We start from the raw sequence: 24,916 nt of genomic DNA on the forward strand, positions 1-24,916 counted from the left end.
TGAACGAAAACCGCAACAAAACTCCTAGTGACGCACAGCCAGGTACCCACCAGGCCTCTGACCTCCGATTCTGCCTCGCCTGCCCGCCCTCTCCCTTTTAATAGCCGGCGCTGCGCGAGGCATCCTGGGAACGATAGTCCACGCCGCGTTCTTCTCTTGTGGAACTACAATTCCCGGCCTGCTCCACGGCACAGCGAGCCCCCAGCGCAATGCATCACGGGGCTCGTAGTCTTCTCTGCCGCGCATCAAACCTCACCAGGGTCTCCAAGGAAACCACAATTCCCAGCATGCCGCACGGGGAAGAACTGTCGCCTACGCCACCGCGACGGGCGGGCGAGAGGCCTCGCGAGCCAATCAGAGCCGGGAAAACAAAACTGCCGGGTTTGAAATCCTCCGCCTCCCCCTGCGCCATCGGCCTCGGCGTGACAGGCTGGAGCCGGGCGCGTCCGACCCACACCCGACGGCAGCGCGCGCAGGTGAGCGGGCCCAGGGGCCGCGCGGCTTGTTTACTGTAGGGTCGCCAGGAAGTTGGCGGGGTCGGGGAGCGGGATCCTGACGCTTCTCCAGCCCGGTGTGCGCGGGGCCCCTCCTGGCGCAGCGCCCCGGCGGGGTTTCCCAGCGCCTGTGCGGGGGCGTCCCCTCCTGGCTGCCCCCCGACTCGGGGGCGGGGTGGGGGGTGCCCCGGGCGTCTGGTCCTGCGCCCCCTGCCCGCCGCGCCACGCGCTCCGGGAGCCGAGTCCCGCCCGGTTGCTGCGTGGCCCGGCCCAAGCCGCGCTGCTCTTGTGGCTGCCGCTTCCCCTGGGCTCGGCCGCCGGGCCGGGCGGGTGAGTGACTCTGTGCTGCGCAGCCAGGCTTGTTGCATCACTGAGGCTCGCTGGGGCAGCCTCACCTGGCGCGTCGCGCCCTGAGTACATCGCCAGGGAGCCGTAACCGCAGAGAGCAGCCGCGGAAGTCGGGGGGAGGGCGGTCGGAGTGTGTCACCGAGCAAGCAGCTGGGCAAACAGCTTCCTGTGGTGCTGTAGCCTTGTGGGTCCCAGGATATTAGAGAGACGGAGGAGTGTGTGTGTGTGGTAATAGCTATTATCAGATCATCTATTAGTGTGGCTATCTCTGCACTACAGATTGCTTCAGTATAACTTATGTCATTCTGGGGTGAGTGTGATGGGTTGGGCAACCCTCCACCTTGGGTCTGTCGCCTGAGGTGCTGAGACATCACAAAGCCTGTTTTCCCTTACAGCTGTGAGCCTATGTTGTTGAGCCTGTCTCTTCAGCCTGTTGCAGCACAGGGACAGAGCCACCCCCCCCCCCCCCCCAAATCTGCAGACTCAGGAAGCAGTCCAATGTGAGACCATTCCCAGCACTAGGGATGTAAGTGACTAGTCAGCTACCCGATAAGCATATGCTTATTGGGAAGTAGAGTAGTGATGTGAACCTGTAGTTGCTGTAATGTAGACATATCCTGAGAGAGAAAAACTTCTGAGATCACTTAGGCCACTCATTAGTCAAAACTGAGCTAAGAATTAGGGATGTAGAGGGTTAATCAATTACCTGGCAAGCATTGCCCTACCGGTATATTTACCGGGGTAACCAGTTGACTGGCCAGAGCAGCCCCTGCCCACGGCGCACCAGGCTGGGGCCTGGCTAGGCTGAAGCAGCCTCATGATGCAGTGTAGCAGGCCATCCGAGGGGCTGCTCAAGTGTCCCCCTCTTTCTCCAACCCACCCCCCCCGCCTGCAACATATAGTCAACCAGTTAACATATAGTTTAATTGGTTAACATTTTAAATGGGATTTTACAGCCCTACTAAGAATCCACAAAAGCCTCGTGTGCAATTACCAAATGAAGAAGAATTATCTAATATAGTATGAAACATATTCAAGCAAGATCAGAAGACTGAGTCAATCAAAGTAGGGGTGTAATAGTACAGGCAGTCCCCGGGTTACGCGGCTCCGACTTATGTCGGATCTGTACTTACGAACGGGGCTTTTCTCGCCCCGGAGGGCGCGGGCGGCGGGACTGCCCAGACGCGCCTCGGTCCCACTGCCTGCGTCTCCCTGGTCTGCTGGGGGGGGGATGCAGCTAGTGCGCCCTCCCCCCCCCCCCAGCAGAGCAGGCTTTTCTTGCGGACGCCTGTGGTAGAGCAGCTGGGGCCCTGCTGGTTGGTCCCGCAGCGCCGCTCCTCGGCGCTACTGGACCAATCCAGCAGCACCCCAGCTGCTCTGCCCCAGGCGTCCCCAAGTCAGCCGCTGCTGAAACTGACCAGCAGCGGCTGACTACAGGAAGCCAGAGGCAGAGTTGCTTTGCCCTGGGCTTCCTGGAATCAGCTGCTGATCAGTTTCAGCAGCAGCTGACTTGGGGACACCTGGGGTAGAGCAGCTGGGGTGCTGCCGGTTTGGTCCCCGCAGCGCCGAGGTGCGGCGCTGCAGGGACCTACCCGGCAGCGCCCCAGTTGCTCTGTCCGAGGCATCCAGATTCAGCTGCTGTTGAAACTGATCAGTGGCTGATTCCAGGAAGCCCGGGGCAGAGAAACTGTGCCTCAGGCTTCCTGTAGTCAGCTGCTGGTCAGTTTCAGCAGTGGCTGAATCTGGACGCCAGTTCCGACTTATGTACAAATTCAACTTAAGAACAAACCTACATCCCTATCTTGTTCGTAACCTGGGGACTGCCTGTATGGTCGATTAACCAATAAGCAAAAGCTTATAGGTTAATGCTATAGACTACATGCGTTTCCCTCCCCCCACACTTACCAGTACATGTTTTAGCAGACTTACCAGCAGCTCAGCTCAGTTCTGGCTCACACCGGGTCCAGTACCTGCTCCTGCTGCGGTTCTTTATTTGAAGTGTATTAGGAGCCAGGCAAGCAAGCAGCCTGGTTCAGTTCCATCTTGTGCTGAGTCCAGGAACTCAGACCCACCTTAGACAGGGGTTGCTGCCACCCCACGCTGCTGCCTCTTTATTAGAGGCAGCAGCACTGGACAACAGGCAGCTGGACTTCAAGGTGAACTGGTTTTTAAACTGGCTCCCCTCATGGACCAGCTCCTGCCTGACACCCTGCACTGCTGCCTCTGATACAGTGACTGCCAGCCCCACCCCTGGGGACTATAGAATAATCAACTAACCAATAAGAATTCATGAGGTTACTCAACTATTCAATTAACCAATATTTAACATCCCTAAATCCAAGAGAATCTTAGACTATTCCACTGCCTGACGTGGTAAATTTTGCACAGTCCATCAGGAAAAAAGGTGGAAAATCGCCACGTTGCTTGTTACAGTTACAGCTAGACTGGATAAGTACCAGAGATGTGATAATGTAAATATGTAAAAGCCTGGGTTTATCAGTAAAACTTCACGATTACACATAACCCTCCCCGGGTGCTGCTTCTGTATCCGTCGAGCCGTCCTTCCCCTCCCTGGTATAAATGTGTACCCATACACATTTACCAAAATAAATACATTTTAACTTCCCTAGTAAATAATAATGTACAATGTAGTTGCTTTTGTATTCTGCACCCATGTAGTCTCTGTGATAGGTATTCAGCAACTAAATCTGATAGTAAAACGATGCTGATACGTGAGTACCGGGTGGGTTGCAAGGGAAAAGGAAAAAAAAATGTGTTTAACTCTGGCTCAGAGGAAGAGCAACTCATAGGATTGGACAATGGCTTGTGTTGAAAAGCCATGGTTTTTGGGGAGAAAGGAATACTGTATTGTAAACAGAGTAATGTCTTAAGGCAGCGTTTCCCAAACTATGGTCCGCGGCCCGAAAAAAATGCCGGGCCTCAGCGTGCCTGGTGGCTGCTGGCCCTTAGGCTGATTGACCCATCTGGTTGAATCGGGCCCCGCGCCCCTGCACCCGGAAGTGCCGGCGAGTTAAGAGCCGGGCCCTGCTCCAGCGCTATGTGGAGCTGGGTCTCTCCCCGGCTCTGCCTGGAGCGGGCCCCGCCCCTGCGCGTCCTCTCCGGCCCCGCCCCCAGAGCGTCCCATTGGCCCCGGATGTCTCTGCCGCGCGCGGCTCCTCCTTGCCGCCCATGCGCGGCGTTGCACGTGGGTGGGGAGGACGTGACGTCACGGCCCGGGGTTTTGAAACCCGCGCGAGGCATGTGGTGGGGCCTGGCTGGCTCCGGGTTTGGCCTCCGGGGTCTGAGCGCGGACCCTGGCCCTGCAATGGGGAAAGAGAAGGTGGGAACCGGCTCGTGCGGCGGCGAGGAAAGGAGAGGGGTGGGGAAAGGGGTGAAAGGAGAAGGGGCTTGGGAGGGAAAGGCACCAAGGGACAGGGGTGTGGGAGAGAGAGACAAATGCCAGGGGGCCAAGTGCAGACCATGAGGGAAAGGGCAGGAGGGGAGGTGTCAGTGGGAGAGGGGACAGGGTGATGCTGGGAGAAGAGAGAAGAGGGTCCCCGTGTCAAAAAGTTTGGGAACCCCTGTCTTAAGGGATGTTGTCAGGTAGTTCAGCTGCCTTTTGCAATGTTATTCATTGAAAATAAGTATGGGGCTGTGTCCACCTCTTGCTACACTCGCCAACTGCCTGATGACATCATTCTGTTGCATGGCAGGAAAATGTTATATATAATTTCGAGATGACTAAGCTAAAACTTTTCCCTGCAGGATCTCAATACTGAAACTGACCAATCCAGTCATGATTGTTGCTTAGATTTTTTTTTTTAAGCTTAATCAACTAGAATATTAACATAGTGCTGTTGTTGTGGGGTTTTTTTTTTTTTTTTTTTTTTTTTTTTGGCAATCTGAAATGCTATTTTTAGTAGAGATTTAACCTGTGTTTCTTCAAATTGAGGTTTTGGATTTATTTTATCTTGACAGTGTACTTCCTTTAAATCAACACGTCTTGGAGGTTGGTGAAGTGGAGAAAATGGCGTCAGAGGACATTACTAAGCTAGCAGAGTCACTTGCCAAAGCTCAAGTGGGTGGAGGGCAACTGAGTTTCGCAGGCAAGAGCCTAAAACTCAACACTGCTGAAGATGGTAAGAAGAAACATTGTTGGGGCAGTGTCTCCCCTGGGATGAGTGGTGATGCCATCCCAAAGTTGTGTGTCATGAACTTCTTCCTAACCAAAGGTGTCTTGACACCGCTAATTTCAATGTGTGAGAATCTACGTCAGTGGTGGGCAATCATTTTTTGATGGGAGGGCACTACAAGAATTTGGTAAAAGGTCACAGGCTTCACTTTTCTACACTGTTAATGGAGGAGTGCAGGGTCTGGGATGGCGGTTGAATGCAGAAGGGAGCTAGGGGATTGGGATGTAGGATTGGGGATGGAGTTTGGGTGAAGGAGGGGGCTGTGACCTGGGTCAAGAAGTTGGGAGTATGAGAGGGTGGGGTGCCAGGTGCAGGCTCTGGCTGGGATGTGCTTACCATAGATGGCTACTGGCTGGCAGCCCAGCAGGACCCTCAGGCGGGCTCCCTGGTTGCTGCAGTCCCACAAGCCACTCAAAACAGCTGGCTGGTAGGACAAGAGTGTGTCTTTCTGCGTTGCATGTCACTTGAGGGACAGAGGGGTTTCCGTGTACTTCCTGCACAGGCAAAAACGGCTCCTGCAGCTCTTATTGGCCACTTTCTGGTCAGTGGATGCTGCAAGGATTGTGCTGCAGATGGGGGCAATGCACAGAGACCTCTACCCCTCAAGGGGCATGCCTCTTGGAGACATACACTCTGGCCCCAGCGGCCAGCTGCTTTGAGCAGTGTGTGTGGACACGGCAGCCAGGGAGCCTGTCTGAGGGTCCTGCTGGGCCATGGGATGTTAGTGGCCTGAGAATCATGGCAAGCCAGATCCTAATGTTTGGTGAGCTGGACCTGGCCCACAGGCCATATTTTACCCCCTTCTGGTCTATGTAATGTGGCAGGGGGGTGCCAGGGTCAGCCATCTGAGAAATGGGACTTCTGATAGTGAGACAACCACTTCCCACCTTTCCTCCAACACACTAGTCTAGCATCACTGCTACAGCTGGAGAAACTGATTTTGATTCTCCCTGATAGTTGTCAGGTTTTTTTTTTGTTCTGGGAGTGATGATTGTCCTTACACGCACATTGATGCTTTAAATTGCTAGAGAATTTACTCCTACTCTATAAATGCTTCAGAAAGACTAGTAACTTTCGGAATGATTGAAATGCCAAGGGATACTATCAATACCTTACAAGCGCTGGTCAGGGCTCACCTGCCTGCCTGTGCAATCCTCTTCTCTCTAAGATAGAGTTCTTCAGTTCTTGGCTCAGTCCCAGACAGCTTCTTGTTTGCTTGGAGTGCTCTTCCCCCTGTACACCTCTCTTTAGGATAAAGCATTTGCTGGGGTAGTGATGTCTTTGTCTTGCAATGGCAGTTGGGGGAATAAATCCCTGAAGCACATAAGAATTTTATTCTGTACTGCACACCTGGAAATAGATTGTACTCAAAACTGACTGATATTTCCCACTAATTTTCATAAGAATCATCTTTCTTTCCCTCTTTGGAAGTGCAAAACCATGTTAGTTGTGGTTAAAAGTCCCGGAGGCTGGAGAAAATAAATAGTGATGGGAAGAGAGACTCTTCAGCCTGCCCTCGTACGGTGTTAACTTTTCTCTCTTGTCTCAACTATGCTTGCTCTGTGCAGCCAAAGAGGTGTCTAAGGAAATCGAGGAATTTGATGGCTTGGAAGCCCTGCGCTTAGAAGGCAACACAGTGGGTGTGGAGGCAGCAAAGGTCATTGCCAAAGCCCTGGAGAAAAAAGCTGAGCTCAAGGTGAGATCTTCTAGTAGTACAGAAGGGGAAGATAGGAAATATTGATGAGATGCTGAAGGTCGGTCTATTTTTGAGCACTGATCCTGGACATGTCCCTGCAGGAGTAATACAACCTTCAAATTCTTTCCTTGTCCCACTAGCAGATAAGAATAGACCCAGGAATACTAAGCTTGTGTATGAATAAGGGATAGTGAACCCTCAGGACATCATAAGTTGGCTTAACACTTGCTGAAATGCTGCATATCAGCCATAGGTGATTCTCCATAGCTGAAATAAGAAAGTCATGAGAGAGGTCTCACACCTGCGTTGTCCTGTGTAAACTGGAGGGGAGCCCTCCGGTAATGCAGTGTGGCCTCTTAGGGTTGTGATCTCATCAGATCTTTCCTACTTGGGAAAGACTTTAAGCAAAACTCTAAATGCTGGAGGAAATAGCAATGGAGGTTCATCAGGATGCTCTCTCTCCCTTGAAATACTCTTGCTTAGCGTTGAGGAGAGTACTGTGCCATGGCAATGGTAACTCTCAATGAAACACAAACCAGAGGCCTTGACCACTCGTGGTTGCTGAGGTTTCTAACATCAGTCTCATAAGTTTAGGCTCCCATATCCTGACGAAATTCTCATTCTGTATCCTTCAGTTTCCACTGTATGTGGTAATCTTCTCTTATGTCCCTAGTTCTTGTGGTATTGCTGTGCACTATTAAACAGTAGCTGAATTCTACCCCAGAAATGATGGTGTTCCGTGGTGAGTGAAGTAAACTATATAGCTCTTTTTGGTACAATGAGGAGAGGCACAAAAAGTGTAAGCTCTAATATATCAATTCCCCTGTGGAGTGCAGGAGGTTACGGGACCTTTGCGTATGCAGCTGATTTGACGGTCATATCCTCTTTTCTTCTCTCTCTTTAGAGGTGTCACTGGAGTGACATGTTCACAGGGAGACTGAAATCTGAGATCCCTTTTGCTCTGGTAAGTGGGAGAACTGGGTCTGAAGCCTGACTTGTGATTAGTCTTCCCTCCATCCTTGTGTTTACATTGAAACTGTACATCTTTTCCATGGATCAATATACTGTTAGAGACCCATATTCAAGCATAACTTTGCTGATAAAGCATGAGCATGTATGGATTTCCCTCTCCCCTCTATCTCTGGGATGATGGGCAGGAGGCAATTGTATAAGTACTTTCTAGCTGATCTCCTGAAAAGCAGCTCTTCCTTGGAGGAATAACAATATGGGTAGGAATCAAGAACTCCAGAATAAAAGGATACCCTTTTGAAGGCGCAACAATCAGAATGATCCTGAGGTGAATCATGAGGTGTCTTCTGTGATCTTATAATCAAAAAATATTGCTCCTTTAAGTAACCTATATTTGCATCTGTGAAACTTGGTGCTTGGGCAGGTCTCTGAAATGTGTATGGCTCCTGCAGCCTTCGTTTAAAAAGGTCTGGATAACTTCATGGTCTCTAGTACTTACAGCTGTGCAAATTCAGCTAACCGCATCAAATCTCATGCTTGAGGGCGCAACCAAACTGCGTTGGCAATCGGAAAAGATTCCCTCTCCTTTGTGGAGCATTGCGTAATGTACGGTGTGCACTGGAGATGAGCTCTTTCTTCTGAAGCATAGGCTTATGGTCTAGATGGGCCTGTGGAGCTATGTTAATAAAAACCAAATCCTTTTGTCTCCTCACAGATTGCCCTTGGAGAGGCACTCATCACTGCAGGTTCCCAGCTGGTGGAGTTGGACCTGAGTGACAATGCCTTTGGGCCAGATGGGGTACGGGGCTTTGAGGCACTGCTGAAGAGTCCTGCCTGTTTCACTTTGCAGGAGCTCAAGTTGAACAACTGTGGCATGGGCATTGGAGGTGGCAAGGTGAGCGACGCTTCTCAATCCCTCCTCTCTTGCATTTGTCATTCCTTAAAGACTGGGTGCTGGAGGCTAGGGGTCCAACTTGTCTTGATTGCCATCATACTGATCTCATGACATGTCGAAGATGCAAGTTGGCCTATCCCAATACCTGCACAAGAGAATGATGTTCTTCTGTCCACGCCCAGTGCCTGAGTCTGGCTGTAATGGAGGATGTTCTTTGACGTGTGAAACCAAAGCCTTGCCAATTCATAGTCACTGAAGAGCCAGAGTTGTTTCCCCGAATTCTGTATAGACATGGTAACAGGATTATTGCATTTTCATGATGTAAAATTCCCTCTCAAGTGACTCCACTGTTAATGTTATGTAAAGTTGGTGGTATAGAATGGTTCCTGTGCTCCACAACAGAAGCACCTTCACTTCAGTGGTGTCCTAAATGTTTCCTATATATCGAGTTCATAAACCATTTCTGGGATGCTATAGTAATGTAAAGCTGTTAATGTCCTCTCTAGATCTTAGCGGCTGCCCTGAAAGAGTGTCACAGGAAGTCAAGCACCACGGGCAAACCTCTTGCTTTGAAAATATTTGTGGCTGGCAGGAACCGTCTGGAGAATGACGGTGCAACTGCACTGGCTGAGGCATTTGGGGTAAGCTTCAAAGCAGGAATTCTTCAGAGGGGGACATAGATGTGTCAGATATGTGTGGGTGCTGGTTCTGGTAGTCATGGGTGAGCAGTGTGTATTTAGACCTGCATGCTGAAGAAACAAGCATTGAGGAGAATTGTGTGCATAAGGTACTGGCCGTTGGTACATCTTTTCCAGAGCAATCTGTGTGCTGCTAAAACAGTCAAGCATTTTGAGGATGTTAACACCAAGAAAAGGAGAGGACTTGTTTAGAGGAGGCCTAACAGAGGAATGGGATAAAACTGAGCACAGAAAACATAGGATGCATTTCCATCCTGAATACCCCATACTATAACCTGCTAATTGTTGGGTGAAGTGATGTGTCGCTTGAGCACCTTAATACTGGACAGAATAAATGCTGCAGCTAGAGATTAATGTGGCCCTGAGAGGAGCTGGATCAGATGACCAGTTAGGTCTCTATCTCTAATCACTGACTGGTAAAAGCCAGTGCTTTTTTTTGTGATGGCATGCACCGGTACAGCGTACCGTCACCTTTTTTGGGGAGCACTCGCTTTTCTCCAACAAAGCTGGCCCTGGGAGCACTCGTAAAAAAAGCACTGGTAAAAGCTATGTCTGAGCCAGCTATCTCCCACAAATCTCCTGTATGGAGCTCTCCTGTCTGGTGCCTCTCTTCTTCCCTTAGCCCTGGTTCTGCTCAAGCTATTAGTACTTCATTTGGGTGGGAGAATGGAAATTGTGTTGTCTGATGTCCACCTTTCTATCCAGCGAGCATGAATGAGATTGGAATCTGAGTTAGACTTGTGGTAGCTTTTGGGGTCTAAGGAATGAGGAGTCTTCACCTTTCCTCACCAGCAAACCTTACATTGCCTTCCCCTTTCCTCATGTGGCCTCCATGTCCTAGATCCTTTGTGCCTGACCTCTGGTCACTGTGTGCCTTTCAGCTAAAAAGCCCATAATGATTATATACAGATCTGGCAAAAATTAAGGATTTAAATTCAGTGCCTGGCAACTTGGTACGCTTTCTGGAAAGCTGATGCTCTCCTGAAAGACTTGATGCCCTCTGAAAGCTCTTCTGAGCAGAAAGTGTCTGTCTTCATCTTGTCTTTCAGCCAGGAGTGCTAAGTAGGGGTGGTGTCCATGAAGGGACTAGGTGTCGCAACACATACACCTAATTTTTAGATGCCTAGACAGTCACGGGAACAGCACAGCATTCCACAAAACCAAATTGGGAACCCAGGCCACTAACACAATGACTGGGGGAGTCAGGAGCCTAAGAATGTGATCCATAAAAGCAAATGCCCTATGAAACAATGATGATATAATAACTCCTTGTGTAAAGTTGTAGTAATGTTCGTGAAAAATTCTGCTTTAAGCAAAACTGTTAAGCGACTCCATTAATTTCACCATAAAAATTAATGAAAATGTGCCGGGGAGGAGGGGGGGACAGGGTTGGCTACTGTGAACTTCATTTTTTTTAGCAAACAAAAGGCAGTATAGGCAGTATATGTATAAATTGTTTAATGCTTATACTATGTAATACTGTACACAACAATGATTGTGAAGTTGGTTGAGATACATGGTGGAGTCAGAGGGTGGAATATTTTTTACAGTGAATGTCTTCCTACTAAAGTGCTAGTTAATTGGCTGAAACCCTCCCCCCCCCCCCCAGGGTTAACATGGTAATGTAACCTCCTGCTGTAGAGCAGGGGTAGGAAACTTTTTTTTTTTTTGGGGTCGGGAGCCACACACAAGTAAGAATCCCCTGGCTTAAGAAGAAAGACACTCCCCACATTCCCCTTGCACACCAGAGCCTAGTGGGGCCTCGTGGGATCCAGGCTAGTAGATTTTGTGTGCTCCAGCCCACGGGGGGGCTGGAGTGCCAGCATGGGATCCCCAGTGCTAAGCCTCTGGAGCTGGATCCAGGGAAGCCAGCAGTTACATCCAACCCCTGGCCCTGAGGTTCCCCACCCCTGCTCTAGAGGTAGCATAGACTGAAGCAGAAGGGAGGAAATACAATAGATACATGGCAATGGCTTTAAACAGTTCCCTGTAGAAACTGAACATGATGATGAACCCACCCTGTCCCATTGGAGTGCACCAGTCTCTCCTGTAGATGATGCCATGTATGGTTGTACAATGCCAAGGAGTGTTTGTGTGTCTGTAACCACTACCAGGTGAATTTGAACCTGAGACCTCTGGAGCTGAGTATAGGAGCCTCTACCCTCTGAGCTAAAGGCCAGCTGGCTCCCAACCCAAGCTGTAGAGGTTTCTTGGTCTTAAATGTTGCTGTGGTCTAGGTACCACTTGCATTGCTCAGTAACCACACTAGGGCTATGTCTACACTTGCGGCATCTTGTGCAAGGGTTCTTGTGCAAGAAGTCTTGCGCAAGAAAACGTCCACACTGCCATGTGCGAGCTGTGCTTTTGTGCAAGAATGCCCATGGCAGTGTGGACACTCTCTTGTGCAAGAAAGCTCCGACGGCCATTTTAGCCATAGGGCTTTCTTGCGCAAGAAATCCCTGCCGAGCGTCCACACTGCCCTCTTGTGCAGGAGCTCCTGCACAAGAGGGCTTACACCTGTTAAAAAAGAGCATAGCTCTTGCGCAAGAAGCCCTCTCTTACCACGCTGTACTATAAATTTCCTTGCACAAGTGTGGGTGGGCAGTGGGGACGCTCTGCAGTTTCTTGCGCAAGGACGGCCATACTTGCACAAGAAGCTGTGAGTGTAGACATAGCCTAGGGGTGTGGGTTACACGTGCTAGGGATGTAATAGTGTAGTCAATTAACTGGTTAATGAATAAGCAAAACCTTATAAGTTAATGCTATAGACTACATGCATTTCCCACCCCCTACCCTTACTAGTACATTTTTTTAGCAGGCTGGCCAGCAGCCTGGCTCAGTTCTGGCTCATGCCAGATCTATAACCTACCCCTAGCTTGCACCGGGTCTAGGAGCTCAGACACCACCCCCCCTTAGACAGGGGCTGCTGCCACCCCGTGCTGTTGCCTTTTTATCAGAGGCAGCAGCACTGGGCGACAGGCAGACAGTCTACAAGGGGAGCTGGTTTTTAAACTAGCTCCCGTCGTGGACCAGCTCCTGCCTGGCACTCTGCACTGCCTCTGATACACTGGCTGCTGGCTCCACCCCCAGGGACTATGGAATAGTCAACCGATTAAAAATTTGAGGTCATGTGACTATTCAATTAACCGATATTTAACATCCCTAGTGTGTTCTAGAGAGAGGGAGTGCATTGTGGGGATTTAATAGCGTAGTCAATTAAACGATAAGCAGATGCTTATCAGTTAATGCTAAGCTACATGTATTTTCCTCTCCCCACCAGTACCCCCTCCCCACCAGTAATTTTTTAGTGACCGGAAAATTCAGCCACAGCAGTCTAGCTGTGATATCCTGCTTTGTGAAGATGGTGTGTGTGGGGGGAAGGCGGGGGGGGGGAGCATTGGCACCCTCTTCCCCCTCCTAGCAATCAGGAGGCTCCTGGAAGCAGCTCCAAGGCAGAGGGTGGGAGGGGCAGCTGAACTGCAGCTTCCCAGCTGCATACCTTATAGCAGGGATGGGGAAGCCTGTGGCTTGCTTTCATCCAGCCTGCAAGGCTCAAATCACCTCCATCGTCAGCAACACAGTGGGATGAGGCAATACTGGCACTCCAGCCACACACCAGATCTCTGAGCCTCAGCACTCCCCATGTGTCTGGCGCTTCAGTGCTATCTCCTCACTATGGGGAGAGGGAACCCTGAGCTTCTCAGGCTGGGTGAAGGGAAGCCATAGGCTGCATCTGGCCCCCAGGCTCTTCCTGGCAGCAGGAAAGAAGCAGCTCCCTATGGCAGCACAGGGAAGCTCTCTCCCTGTGCGGCTTGCAGGCTCCACTCCTGTCATTCCCATTGGCTGGGGATAGTGGCCAGTGGGAGCAACAGGGGAGCTGCACCTGCAAGAATAGTGGTGCAGTGCTGCTAGTGCCCCCAGGAGCTATGCCAGGTAGGCATCCCAATTGCCCATCCTCAGCCTGCTCCTGCACACCCCCCACTCCTTCTCAGACCCAGCACCCCCAACCTGCTCCTGCACCCTCCCTCTTGCTCAGACCACCCCCACCCTGAGCCTGCTCCTCAGCAGCTTCTCCTGCACACTGAACCCCTCATTTTTGTCCCTATCCTACTACCTGGGGGGGCCCACAATCTACTAGTCCCAGGCCCCAGAAAATTAATCCAGCCCTGATGAGAAACCCTGAGCCTCAACGCTCCCCTGCCTTGTGACATTAGGTGTCTATTTTTTTCCCCCCCTGCATCTCAGTTGGGGCCATGTCGGTGAAGGTGTTTTTTTTTTTTTCCCCCTTTTCCTTCTCACGTGTGTGTGTGTGTGTGTGTGTGCGCGTGCCTCCCCACGACTGATTTTTATTTTCATGGTGGGTCAGTGGCCCCTAACCCAACAAAGGTTCCCTACTTTCCCCTTAGAAGGAACTTAGTGGAGCTGTTGGGGAGGGAGCATGCAGCCCCCAATGCTTCAAAACCCCCATAAGGCCAGGCTGCTTTTCCAGAAAATCCTGCAAGTAGTGGACAAAGCAGACAGCTAAACAAGGTTATCAGAGAGCTTTGCACAACTTTAAATGAGCATGTGCTCTATAGATAAGCAACTGTGGCAAAGTTCTGGCTGTTTCCCATGGGTCCTGCGCTCCTTAGGTGGTGATTATATGTCTCAGAGGCTCACTGTGACCCTCTACACATGAACCCATTCTGGGCAAAGAGCCAAGATAGCAGTGGATCCAGTGCAAAGGCTGGGGCAAAGTTGCCAAGGGGGAGGGAAAAAAACTGCCCCTTTAAAAGGAGCCCCGGATTGCGTTCGGTCGAGGGGCGGGAAAAAGAAAGCTCTGCCCCTTTAAGAAAATGCATTTAAACGTGTTTTAAGGCTTTTTGGCCACAGCAGGCTCCCGACTCCATTTTTCATTCTATATCTTTCATGGCCGCGCTGGACAGCTCCCCTGCCCAGGTCAGCACAGGGGGCCAGGAGGAGAGGACCATTTTGGGGGGCGCAGGGATGGCTTACGAGCCACAGGAGGGAAGGGGGCTTTGCGAGCCGCACCCGGGAGTGGGGAGAGCTGCATGCGGCTCGCAAGCCTCAGGTTGGCCATGGCTGCTCTACGCTGCTTCTTATGTTTTTCTAGTGGTCAGGGTTACAGCTTATTGAGCTATTTTCATCACTGGGAGAGATCCCTCTGTAATTCCTGGATCTCCTTTTCCTAGAATTAGTTCTTTCTGTGGTGTGGGGAGGTTGGGGGGGGAACCCAGGCCCACCCACTATTCCGGCTTCTGGCTCAGGGACCCTAGGCAGCAATAACTGCTTGGGTTTTTCCCTCTAGCTCCAAGACAGCAGCCTTTTCTCTGGGCCACTTCCTCAAGTGTTCCTCTGGTACCTGACTGAATCTTTCCCTTCTCAGCATCTCCACAAACTCACTTCCTCCTCTTCTCCTTCCCCTGCCTTTCTGACTTGGGGGAAACCTTTTAAAGCAGCACCCCAGGCTTTAATTGGCTGCAAGTGTCTGATTGGCCTGAAGGAGTAGGATAACTATTAACTAGTTTCTGGTGTCTCCCTGCCTTAATTTTGAGGCAGCAGACCATGGGAGCTTATTCAGGGAATAGAAAACTGTTTACCCAGCACTCTGTATACCTGCCCTCTATTAGACTGCAGCAGCCAGCTAGCGTGGGTCTGTCACACAACATGGCAATGTTAATTGAGGAGTTACTGAATAACTGAGACATGATATTTTCAATCTCTGGACAGAAAGCTTAAAGTCCCTCACAAATTTCTACCATGTCTTGAACTACCATATGCCCATTAAACGCTCTCTCTGGAACACTTCCACACTAGCATCAATTTTTCTGGACACCACGTTCAACTTTACCAATGGAACCCTACAGACAACACGAATCCCACATCTCAACACACTTACCTTCATAAATGCAATGACCACCCCAAAGACACTAGAACTCTTATCTACAGCTAGATACTCAGCTACCACAGAATATGCTCTGAGGATGGAATTAGGAATATACAATTTAACACACTCAAAACTGCCTTTCCCAAACAATTGACTCTTGGAATAGGCCATCTAAATAGCCAGACAGGACCTGCTTCAATACAAAAATAACACCCTCCCTACTTGTCGCCTACCAGCCCACACTGGATCTCAAATGCGATATCTACAAACAGCTATAGGTTCAACCTCTCTAGTCTGCCTTTCTCAGATTCAGCAACATCCATGGACCTGCATGATTTTAGTTAGCCAGATGTCCATGTACAGTGGGTGTGGTCATGTTTCCTGCAGTCTCATAAAGTTTATTTATAGCCACCAGTCCTGGCTCTCACTGTTGTGTGCTGTTGTTTAGCTCTAATTTATGCCTAAATGTCTAAGAGCCCCCTAAGCAGTGGAAGCATTGGTAATGCTGCTAGACAATATTGACCTCCCGTGGTCTGGCAAATTCTCTGGTTTGGCCCTGGTCAGGTCCTGAAGGTGCCAGACTGGAGAGGTTCAACCTGTACAATCCAAACTTGATGGGTGCCTGTCTTAAAATAAATACCTCCGCAACCTCTTCTCATCAGTTCCTCATCAGACAAGCTCCTCAAAAGCCAGTACACATCAACTCAGAGCAGCATCAGACCTCATCTCGTAATACCTTTCAAGATCTATAGGTCCTATACCTGCCTATGGCAACGTAGAGTGCACTTTATCCAGTGTAATAAATGCCCCAGGAACAGCTGGGTGAAATTAGCCAATCACTCTGCTCTTGAATTAACTCAGCCAGGAAAATAGAACATCAGCTTGGCGGTAGTGAACACTTTTTTCACCAAATAGGTCAGATATCGTGTGATTGTCAGTCCTCCTGCTCAAAGGCGTGCAGCACTTACAAAAGCTGAGCCTGGGAGCTTAATCATTGCTAGTCATTCAAAAAGCAGGAATTGAATACACATTGAACTTACGGCTTATTGCAACCATCTTCAACCCTCTAGTGCCCTCTTCTTGTCCTCTCACTGCAGAGGTATTAATGGGTTGCACTACCATGAATGGTCCCTTTAGAACTGTGGTATCCAAACTGTTCTGAAGCATAGCCACTCCAGTGGCTACTTGCTATAGCAAACTAGCCACATTGTTCAAGCCAAATAGCCACTAGAAATGTTAAGAAACATGTAATTTGTTAATTGTGTAGTTAACACAAATGTTGTCAACTATACGATTAATTGATAAGGGTTAGCACTGCAAGTACTCAGTCCCAGCTCGGGCCAGGTCCTGGGAGCTACCCCCCGCCCCCTGTGGCTCTGCAGTAATAGTGCAGAGTCGCATCAGGGGTATCTCTGGGGACCTGGCACGAGCTGGGCTGCCTGCCTGCCAGCACCTAAATTACTTACACTGCAGAGCTGCAGTGGGGGTAGCTCCCTGGATCTGGCGTGAGCCGGGAGTGAAGCTGCTGGCAAGCATGCTAAAATATTTACTGGCAGAGGGGCAGGATGGGGGCTGGGATGTCTATAGCCAGTAGCATTAACTAAGCATTTGCTTACCAGTTAATCGTTTCATCAACTACACTATTACATCCCTAATAACCACGGCTTTAGAATATGTGCTTTCTGCTTGTGCTAAATTATCTGTTCCACTATGCATTTTGCTATGATGCTGGGAGCACCTTTCCCAGTCCTGAAGAAGACCTTGGTGCAGCTGGAAAGTGTGTCACCAACTGAAGTTGGCCCAATAAAAGAGATGCCTAGGAGAGGGTTGTGTGCTAAGCCTTACCATCTGTGAAAGATAGGCACCTCCCTGCAGCCTGGACATGCAAATTCTGCCTCCAGTTCCTAAATGATGACATTCTGGTTTTTTTTTTCCATATAGCAAAACAGTCAGACTTATGTGGGCTATACTCTTATTTTTACACTGTATATCGTATATGCCATCTATCCGAAAAACCTAACTACTGCTCAGATTCCCATTTTGGAGGGTTTCCTTTGCAACCAGAAAAGCAAGTAGCAGAACTTAAAAAAAAAAAAAAGCAACAGATTTAGATTAAGGATATTAGAAAGCGGTTATTTTAATAATCATGGAACCACTACATTTCTTAGTGGTTACACAGTTATTCAATGCCCCCCAGGGGCAGAGCCAGCAGCCAGTGTGCTCCCAGCTCTGTGCTATATCAGAGGCAGTAGGGCGGGGCGGCAGGTAGATGTCGGTCCATGTGGGGAGCCAACTTAAAAAATGGCTCCCCGCACAAACCGACTCCCTCCTGCCATCCTGCACTGCTACCTCTGATATAGATGCAACAGCCTCTGCGGGGAGGTTGGGCCTTCTGTGGACAGGAGCTGCTGCTGCCCCGTGCTGCTGCCTCTATATCAGAGGCATCAGTGTGGGGTGGCAGGTGGCTCCCCTGCCTACTCTTCATTTGAAAACTCAGACCTGTGGGCTTGGACTGAGCCCAGCCTGCTGTTCCATGTCTTAAATGCAGAGCGTGGGGTGGGGGTGTTGTTGCAGTTAACCAGGACTGTTAATCAATAAGGGTACGTCTACACTACAACGTTAATTCGAACTAACGGATCCAGACTAAAAAACTAGTTCGAATTAGGGTTTTCCTAATTCGAACTAGCATGTCCACATTAAGTGGACCCTGAACCAGGCTTAAGGATGGCCGGAAGCAGTGCCGGCAGGGCATCAGAGGAGGACTTAGAGCGTGGAGATGCTGTGTCAGGCTAGCCGAGGGCTGTGCTTAAAGGGTCCCGATCCCCACCCCGAACAGACAGTTCTCAGGGGTGCCCTGCTTGCAAAGTAGTCCTGGCTTGGATTGCCCGGAGTACCCACACTGGGCACGTCACAGCACTCGGCCATCAGACCGGCTGCACTTGCCACAGGCTGCCATCTGGGGAGAGGGGCAATTGGGGGGCTGCAGGAGAAGCCCGCAGAGCCAGCCCAGTCCTCCCCATCAGGGGCGCATACCCCATTCCTCCCTCACCTCCTTCCACTTACCCTTCCCTAGCCCCTCTTCTTGATGTACAAAATAAAGGACAATTGTGTTCAAAAATGGAATCTGTCTTTATTGAACAAAACTGGGGGAGACTGGGAAAAGGAGGTGGGAGAGGGGAAGAGAGAGGCTGGGAGAGGGAAGGGCAACTAAAATGATCAGGGGTTGGGAACAGGTCACATATGAAGAGAGGCTAAAGAGACTGGGACTTTTCAGCTTAGAAAAGAGGAGACGGAGGGGGGACAGGATAGAGGTCTCTAAAAGCAGGAGTTGGGTGGAGAGGGTGCATACAGAAAAGTTCTTCATTAGTTCCCATAAAGAAGGACTAGAGGACACCAAAGGAAAGGAATGGGTAGCAGGCTTCAAACTAGTAACAGAAAGTTGTTCTTCACAAAGCAAAGAGTCAACCTGTGGAACTCCTTGCTGCAGGAGGCTGTGAAGGCTAGAACTAGAACAGAGTTTAAAGGGAAGTGAGATCAAGTCATGGAGGTTGGGTCCATTGAGTGGTATTAGCCAGGGGGTAGGAGTGGTGTCCCTGCTCAAGGTTTGTGGAAGGCTGGAGAGGGATGGCACGAGACAAATGGCTTGGTCACTGTCTTCGGTCCATCCCCTCCAGGGTCCCTAGGGTTGGCCGCTGTCGGCAGACAGGCTACTGGGCTAGATGGACCTTTGGTCTGACCCAGTATGGCCATTGTAAGCTCAGGGCTCAGGGTCGGGGGTCTCAGTGGACCCCCTTGATTTTCATGCACACCTGCTCCTGGGTGGCCAGGCTGGCAGCTCTCCTGCCCTAGCCGGCCACTTTCCTGTGCCTAGTGCGGAGGTCATGGACGAGGTCCACGATGTCCGCACTAGCCCAGGCGGGTGCCCTCTTCTTGCGGTCCTGGGCAAGCTCCTGGGAGCCGCCAGCCTGGTCCCGGGAAGAGGGGGAGGGCTGGGAGGCATCGGGTGGGTGGCTCGATCCATGCCAGGTGCAGGGTCTGCTGGCTGGGTGCTGGCAGGCTTGCACCTGGCACGGGCACCGTAGCCAGCCCGTGCCCCTTTAAGGGGTCCGGGGCTGGGAGGGGGGCAGACGAGTTTCCCTGGTGTTGGCCAGAGTGGCCACCAGGGAAACCTGGGGAGGGCTAGCCTCCCACTAATTCGAATTAAGGGTCTACACACCCCTTAATTCGAACTAGTAAGTTCGAACTAGGCTTAATCCTCGTGGAATGAGGATTACCTAGTTCGAACTAAGCGCTCCGTTAGTTCGAATTAAATTCGAACTAACAGAGCACTAGTGTAGCGCCTATGAAAGTTAGTTCGAACTAACTTTGTAGTGTAGACATACCCTAAGTGGTTGTTAACATCCCTAATTTTGATTGTGCCAAGTGGTCATGTGCCTTGATCTGCAAAGCCGCTTCTTTAGTCACTTCTGGCTGGTAACCCCAAGGCTCAGAATTGCTCATAAAAGAACTGAACGAAATGACATTGTAAGCTCTGACTCAGCAAATAAAAACATGGGTCCTGTCTTGATTTGTCATTGGAGACCTAGCTGCTGGGGCGCGAGGAGTGTACTTCTAGCAGCTAAAAGGGTCGCAGGGATTCTGGCAGGCAATTTAGTAAACCTGCTGAGAGTGGCAAAGAAGCACCTTGTAACGTAATCTGGTGGGATGATGGTTGTCTGTTTGCATTGAAGTGTCTTTTTCTAATGGCTAATCCTGTCTGAATCCAGCTCATTGGGACCCTGGAAGAGGTCCATATGCCACAGAACGGAATAAACCATCCTGGCATCACAGCACTGGCCCAGGCTTTTGCTGCCAACCCTTTGCTGAGGGTTATTAATCTGAATGACAACACCTTTGCAGAGAAAGGGGCAGTGGCCATGGCTGAGGTGAGTTATTAGCTGTTGCATTAGGTGTGTTCTGTTCCCTCCCTCCCTCCCTCCCCGTGTTAACAGTGGAAGGGTGTTCAGTGCTTGGGGTGGAATGTCCTGGTGAGGCAGGGAGGAAGAAAATGCTCTTTCCTTATTTGAGTATGAGTGAATTAGCCATTGCCTCTACCCTGAATTACTGCCTTCCTGCTCTCACTTTGCAGACCCTGAAGACTCTCCGTCAGGTAGAAGTGATCAACTTTGGGGACTGCCTGGTGCGCTCAAAGGGTGCCGTTGCCATTGCCGAAGCTGTCAAAGAAGGACTCCCTAAACTAAAGGTATCCTGTTCTACTGCTCCATCTTCAAATCTCTTCCCAAAACACCTTGTATCTTCTCCCCCTTTCTTACGTTGAATCAGATGCATGGTGTTGCCCATGGTATAATTTCTTATTCGCTTCTTGGCTTATCAGCATCATTTAATCATTGCTCACTGACTAATTTTCTTCCAAGTCTTTTTATAACTTAAAAAAAATCCAGCCCCAAAGGAGAGTGTTTCTTAGACAATTCTGCGCATGTGAAGTTGGTTTTCATAATGGAGAAATGACATGCAGCATTCCATAACGCACTTCCTCTGCTTCTCAGGAATTGAACTTGTCCTTCTGTGAAATCAAACGAGATGCTGCTCTGACTATTGCAGAGGCTACTGAAGACAAGTCTGAATTGGAGAAGCTGGATCTCAATGGTACGTGAGCATGAAATTAGATCAAAATTTGTCTGGTCCATGACTAACTCTAGAAACCATTGGGAAGAAGCCTGTGGGATTGAAACATCTGTATTGCTGCCAGACATGTCTATGTATAAAATACTGGGGCTGCTGAGAGCAACTGAACCGACTAAGCAAATAAGCTCTTTCCTCTTCCTCAAGACTTTAATGGTTATATTTAAACCTCTTGAGCCATAGCTTCAATTTCTGGCAGCTTATCCCAGCCACTTCCTGAAGTGAATACATCTGAGTACCATATGGCTGTATGCGTCTATAGGGTGTGAAAACAAAGTCCTGTCTGTACTGCATTGGTGTCAGAGATCCCATGATGCTATTAGATTTTCATTCAAGCCTGTTTCTGTGTCGTTGGTCGAAGTTTCCAAATCGTTGTTGTGCTGTCTTCCCTCCTAGAGGTAGCTGCTTTTTAGTGGTACTTTATAGGATCCTGCCAAACTCAGTTCGTTTTGGTCAATTTCATGGTCATAGGACTTTAAAAATTATAAATTTCATTATTTTAGCTTTTTACATTTTAAATTTCACGGTGTAGTAATCGTAGGTCTCTGATGCAAAGAGGAGTTGGGGGGTGGGAGTTTGCAAGGTTATTGTGGAGAGGGTTGAACTACTGCTACCCTTACTTTTGAACTGTTGCTGGCAGGGGTATTACCTTCAAAGTAGTGCCTGCTGGCTGGGAGCTGATGCCAACAACAGCACAGACATGGTGTGATGTAGTATGATCTTGCAACCCTTACTTCTGTGCTGCTGCTGTCAAATCTCTACCTTCAGAGCTGGGCACCCAGCCAACAGCTGCTATTCTCCACAGGTCTGAATGCAGCATAGAAGTATGGGTGGCAATACCACAGCCGCAGTAAAATAACCCCTACAACTCTTTTTTGGATCAGATCTCCTCCCAATTTCAGAAACATTGGTTACCCCTGTGAAAACCCTATAGTATAAGGTAAAAGCACACAAAAGACCAGATTCATGGTCTGTGAGATGTTTTTCATGGCTGTGAACTTGGTAGGGCCCTAACTGTAATTAGTGCTTTAGAATCCTCGGAGATGAAAGATATAGAGAGTTCAGTCTCCAAGACTTTTCTGATTAATTACATTCTTCCTCCTTCAAACTTCCCTTGCAATTGTATTCTGTAATGTTCTTGTCTCAATTCATTGTGTGGTGTCTGAGTAGGTGAACAGCTGATCGGTTTCAATGGAAGTCTGCTGTCTGTGCAGCTTGTGAAAGGTATTTAAAGAAATGCAAATCAAGTAGCCATCCTCCCAGCTGCAGTTGGGTTTGATTTAGGGACTTCACTGCAGGCTCTACTTAACTTTTTTTTCCTGTGACCAATTCAGCGCCAAGTCTGAGAGTGTCTGACTCTTTTCCCTCTGCTCCCCCCACCTGACTTCTCTTTTCTTGCATCCTAGGTAATGCACTGGGGGAAGAAGGTTGTGAACAGCTTCAGGAGATTCTTGAAGGTTTCAACATGGCAGATGTGTTGGGTTCCCTGAGGTAGGCCATTGGAAAAGGCTGTGGCAGAGGTCTGCTCAGCATTCATATCAGTGCTCTGACTGCAATTTACATCTGTTTCATGCAAGTTCATGTTTTTAAGGGGGTCTGTCACTACTGAGAGATGCTGAATTAACAAGACTGGAGACTACAATTTTCTATCTGTAGTAGATATGCAAATCCCACCCCCTCACTGTGCCTCAAACCTTTGATTTGGTGGGAGCTCCAGAGGAGTGAGAGGAGAGCACAGTTTCCCTGGCCTACATAGCTCTCTTGCCTGTACTCAGTGCTTTCTCTAGTGTTTTGTGGATGCCTGTCCACTAGTAATTGGGCTGAGATTCTTGACACTGCTTCATCCACTGCCAAAGTGCTGTCAGGTGGGAACCAGTCCCACTACTGCTCTGAGGTCAGATCAGGTGACTTGAACATAGCTGGCTCCATAATCCATTGCATTCCCCAAATGTTTATACTCTCTGCCTCAGAAGTGATTTGTTCTCAGTAACCTTAGTGCAGTGGTCTCCCACCTTCTTACACCCAAGATTGCGCTTTAAATGTCAGGGCAAGCCAAGATCTGCCCCATCCTTCCCCACGGCCCCACTCCTTCCTTGAGGTCCCACACTCTCTGTTCCCCTCCTCTCCACCATTTGCTGTCCCCAGCCCTTACTCATTCTCACTGGGTTGGGACAGGAGGTGCGGGCTCTGGGGTGGGAATGAGGGATTTGGGTGTGGGAAGGGATGAGAGGTGCAAGTTCTGGGAGAGAATTTGGGTGCAGCAGGAGGGAGAGAAGGGGAGGCTGGCTCAGGGAAGGGGCTCCAGGCTGGAGAGTGTTGGGGTCAGGTGGAGGGTTGAGAGGCTTGTGTATGTGAGGGTGCAGGAGTTTAGGTTGGGGTATATGAGGGGCTCAGGGCATAGGTTTGCAGTGTGCGGATGGTGCTGGAGTGTTGTAGCACAAGACTGGGGATGTGGAAGTGCAGGAGGTTGGGGGATGTGAGAGGCTCAGGACAGCGGGTTGTGGTGTATGATAGGGTCAGGTTTGGGATCTATGGGGGGCACAGGAGTGTTATGATGTGGGCAGGTGGGGATTGGCCACAATTGGGGGCTTGTTGGCCAGGCTTAATTTTTAAATAAAATATTATGTCAAACACAATGTTTCAACATTATCTTTCTTTATGAGAAGAACCTGTTTTGAGTCAGGGGTCACTGACCCAGAGAAAAGTTAGTCGGGGCCACACGAGAGATGCAAAAAAACAACCACTCCAGAACCCCCCAAGCCTTACTAATGGGGCCCCAGCTGAGACACCTCACTCCCCTGGCACTCTAGCCCCAGGCCAGATTAACGCTTCTGGGGTTCCAGGGTTAGTGGAATTTGTGGGCCCCTCTACCTCTGTGGTGGGGCCAGAAATGAGGGATCCAGTGTGTAGGACAGAGCTGCCAGAGAGTGGGATAGGGATGGGGGTGCAGAATCTGGGTGGAAAATAGGGTACAGGAGCAAGATGGGGATAGGTGTCTGGCCGGGAGGTAGGGGGTAGGAGCAGGGTTCTGGTGGGTGTCTGGCCATAAGGCAAGGGCAGGGTGCTGGATGGTGTCTGGGCAGGGTGCTGGTGGGGGTCTGGGCAGGGGCAGGGAGGTGCTGGTGGGGGCCTGCGCAGGTGGGATTCTGGTGGGGGGGGCAGGAGTAGGGTGCTGGTTGGGGCTGGGTACTCATGGTGGTCTGGCCGGGGGGGGGCAGGGACAGGGACGGCTCGGCCAGTACTTGGGGATCCCACAGCTGCGTGCCAGGTCTGGGGTCTCAGGAAGTGTGCAGGCTGCTCTTCTCCTCCCCTAAACAGCTGGTAAACACTTCCTGAAAAGGCGGGTCTTTTGCGCCACCGGGAACTTCCTTCCCCCTGCTGCCTTCCTGCATGGGTGGGAGTGGAGGGAGGAGTCGTCCTGGGACTGCACCAGCTTCAACTTCTCAGGAAATGCGTGGCTGTCATGGGGAGTGGAGAAAGAGTGCTCTGGTGACCCCAGCCCTAGCATTTTAAAGCTTGGAAAGGTCTTACTACATTTTGTTATGACCTGGAAAAGTATACTTAGGTGCCAGTGTATTGCAGGCTTCCTATTCATGTAAACTCTCCTCTTAATTTTTCTTAGTGATGACGAAGGGGAGGATGAGGAGGATGAAGATGATGAAGAGGAGGATGAAGAGGAGGAAGAAGAAGAGGAAGAACAACAACAGTTGCAGGAGAGAGGGCAAGGGGAACAGGAATCACTGCCTTCTAAGAAGATCCTAGACTCCCATGTAAATGTGCTTTGAAAGATAGCCAGTAATCCCTTATTTGGAGTAGGGAAAAGAGATTTGAAATGTGGGAAGCTGTTCATAGACTTTTATGAACTCGTAGAGAATAATTGGGGATTCACATGCCTCTTAAGTGTTCACCTCTTAGGCTAGAGGGATGTGTCAGAGCAGGGGTGGGGTAAAAGAGGAGGGTGAAAGAACAGTGCCTCAAGATAGTTCGGTGACAATTTGAAGAAAACTAGTGGGAAAATCTTATTTCTTCCAACATTTTCTGTAGACCCAACAGT

The 24,916-nt window shown here is 49.9% G+C and overlaps 1 protein-coding gene across 3 annotated transcripts in view; it reads left to right on the forward strand.

Annotated features, from left to right (window-relative positions):
- The first annotated feature begins 340 nt into the window (after window positions 1-340).
- RANGAP1 (Ran GTPase activating protein 1) overlaps window positions 341-24,916 on the forward strand; it is a 34,812-nt gene continuing 10,236 nt past the window's right edge. Inside the window, exons 1-11 of one of the 3 annotated variants that reach the window (XM_075936259.1) lie at window positions 341-476; window positions 4,821-4,981; window positions 6,604-6,731; window positions 7,636-7,695; window positions 8,416-8,595; window positions 9,102-9,236; window positions 19,947-20,105; window positions 20,309-20,422; window positions 20,727-20,826; window positions 22,269-22,353; window positions 24,485-24,632. In XM_075936259.1, coding sequence (XP_075792374.1) covers window positions 4,870-4,981; window positions 6,604-6,731; window positions 7,636-7,695; window positions 8,416-8,595; window positions 9,102-9,236; window positions 19,947-20,105; window positions 20,309-20,422; window positions 20,727-20,826; window positions 22,269-22,353; window positions 24,485-24,632 — 1,221 coding nt within the window. In that variant the 5' untranslated portion in view covers window positions 341-476; window positions 4,821-4,869. Of the gene's footprint in view, window positions 477-1,130; window positions 1,153-1,237; window positions 1,369-4,820; window positions 4,982-6,603; window positions 6,732-7,635; window positions 7,696-8,415; window positions 8,596-9,101; window positions 9,237-19,946; window positions 20,106-20,308; window positions 20,423-20,726; window positions 20,827-22,268; window positions 22,354-24,484; window positions 24,633-24,916 lie in introns of those variants that run through there. The other 2 variants (XM_075936276.1, XM_075936269.1) reach the window with 2 other exon arrangements.

Source organism: Pelodiscus sinensis, chromosome 1 (genome assembly GCF_049634645.1).
Source record: "Pelodiscus sinensis isolate JC-2024 chromosome 1, ASM4963464v1, whole genome shotgun sequence".
NCBI lineage: Eukaryota > Metazoa > Chordata > Testudines > Trionychidae > Pelodiscus > Pelodiscus sinensis.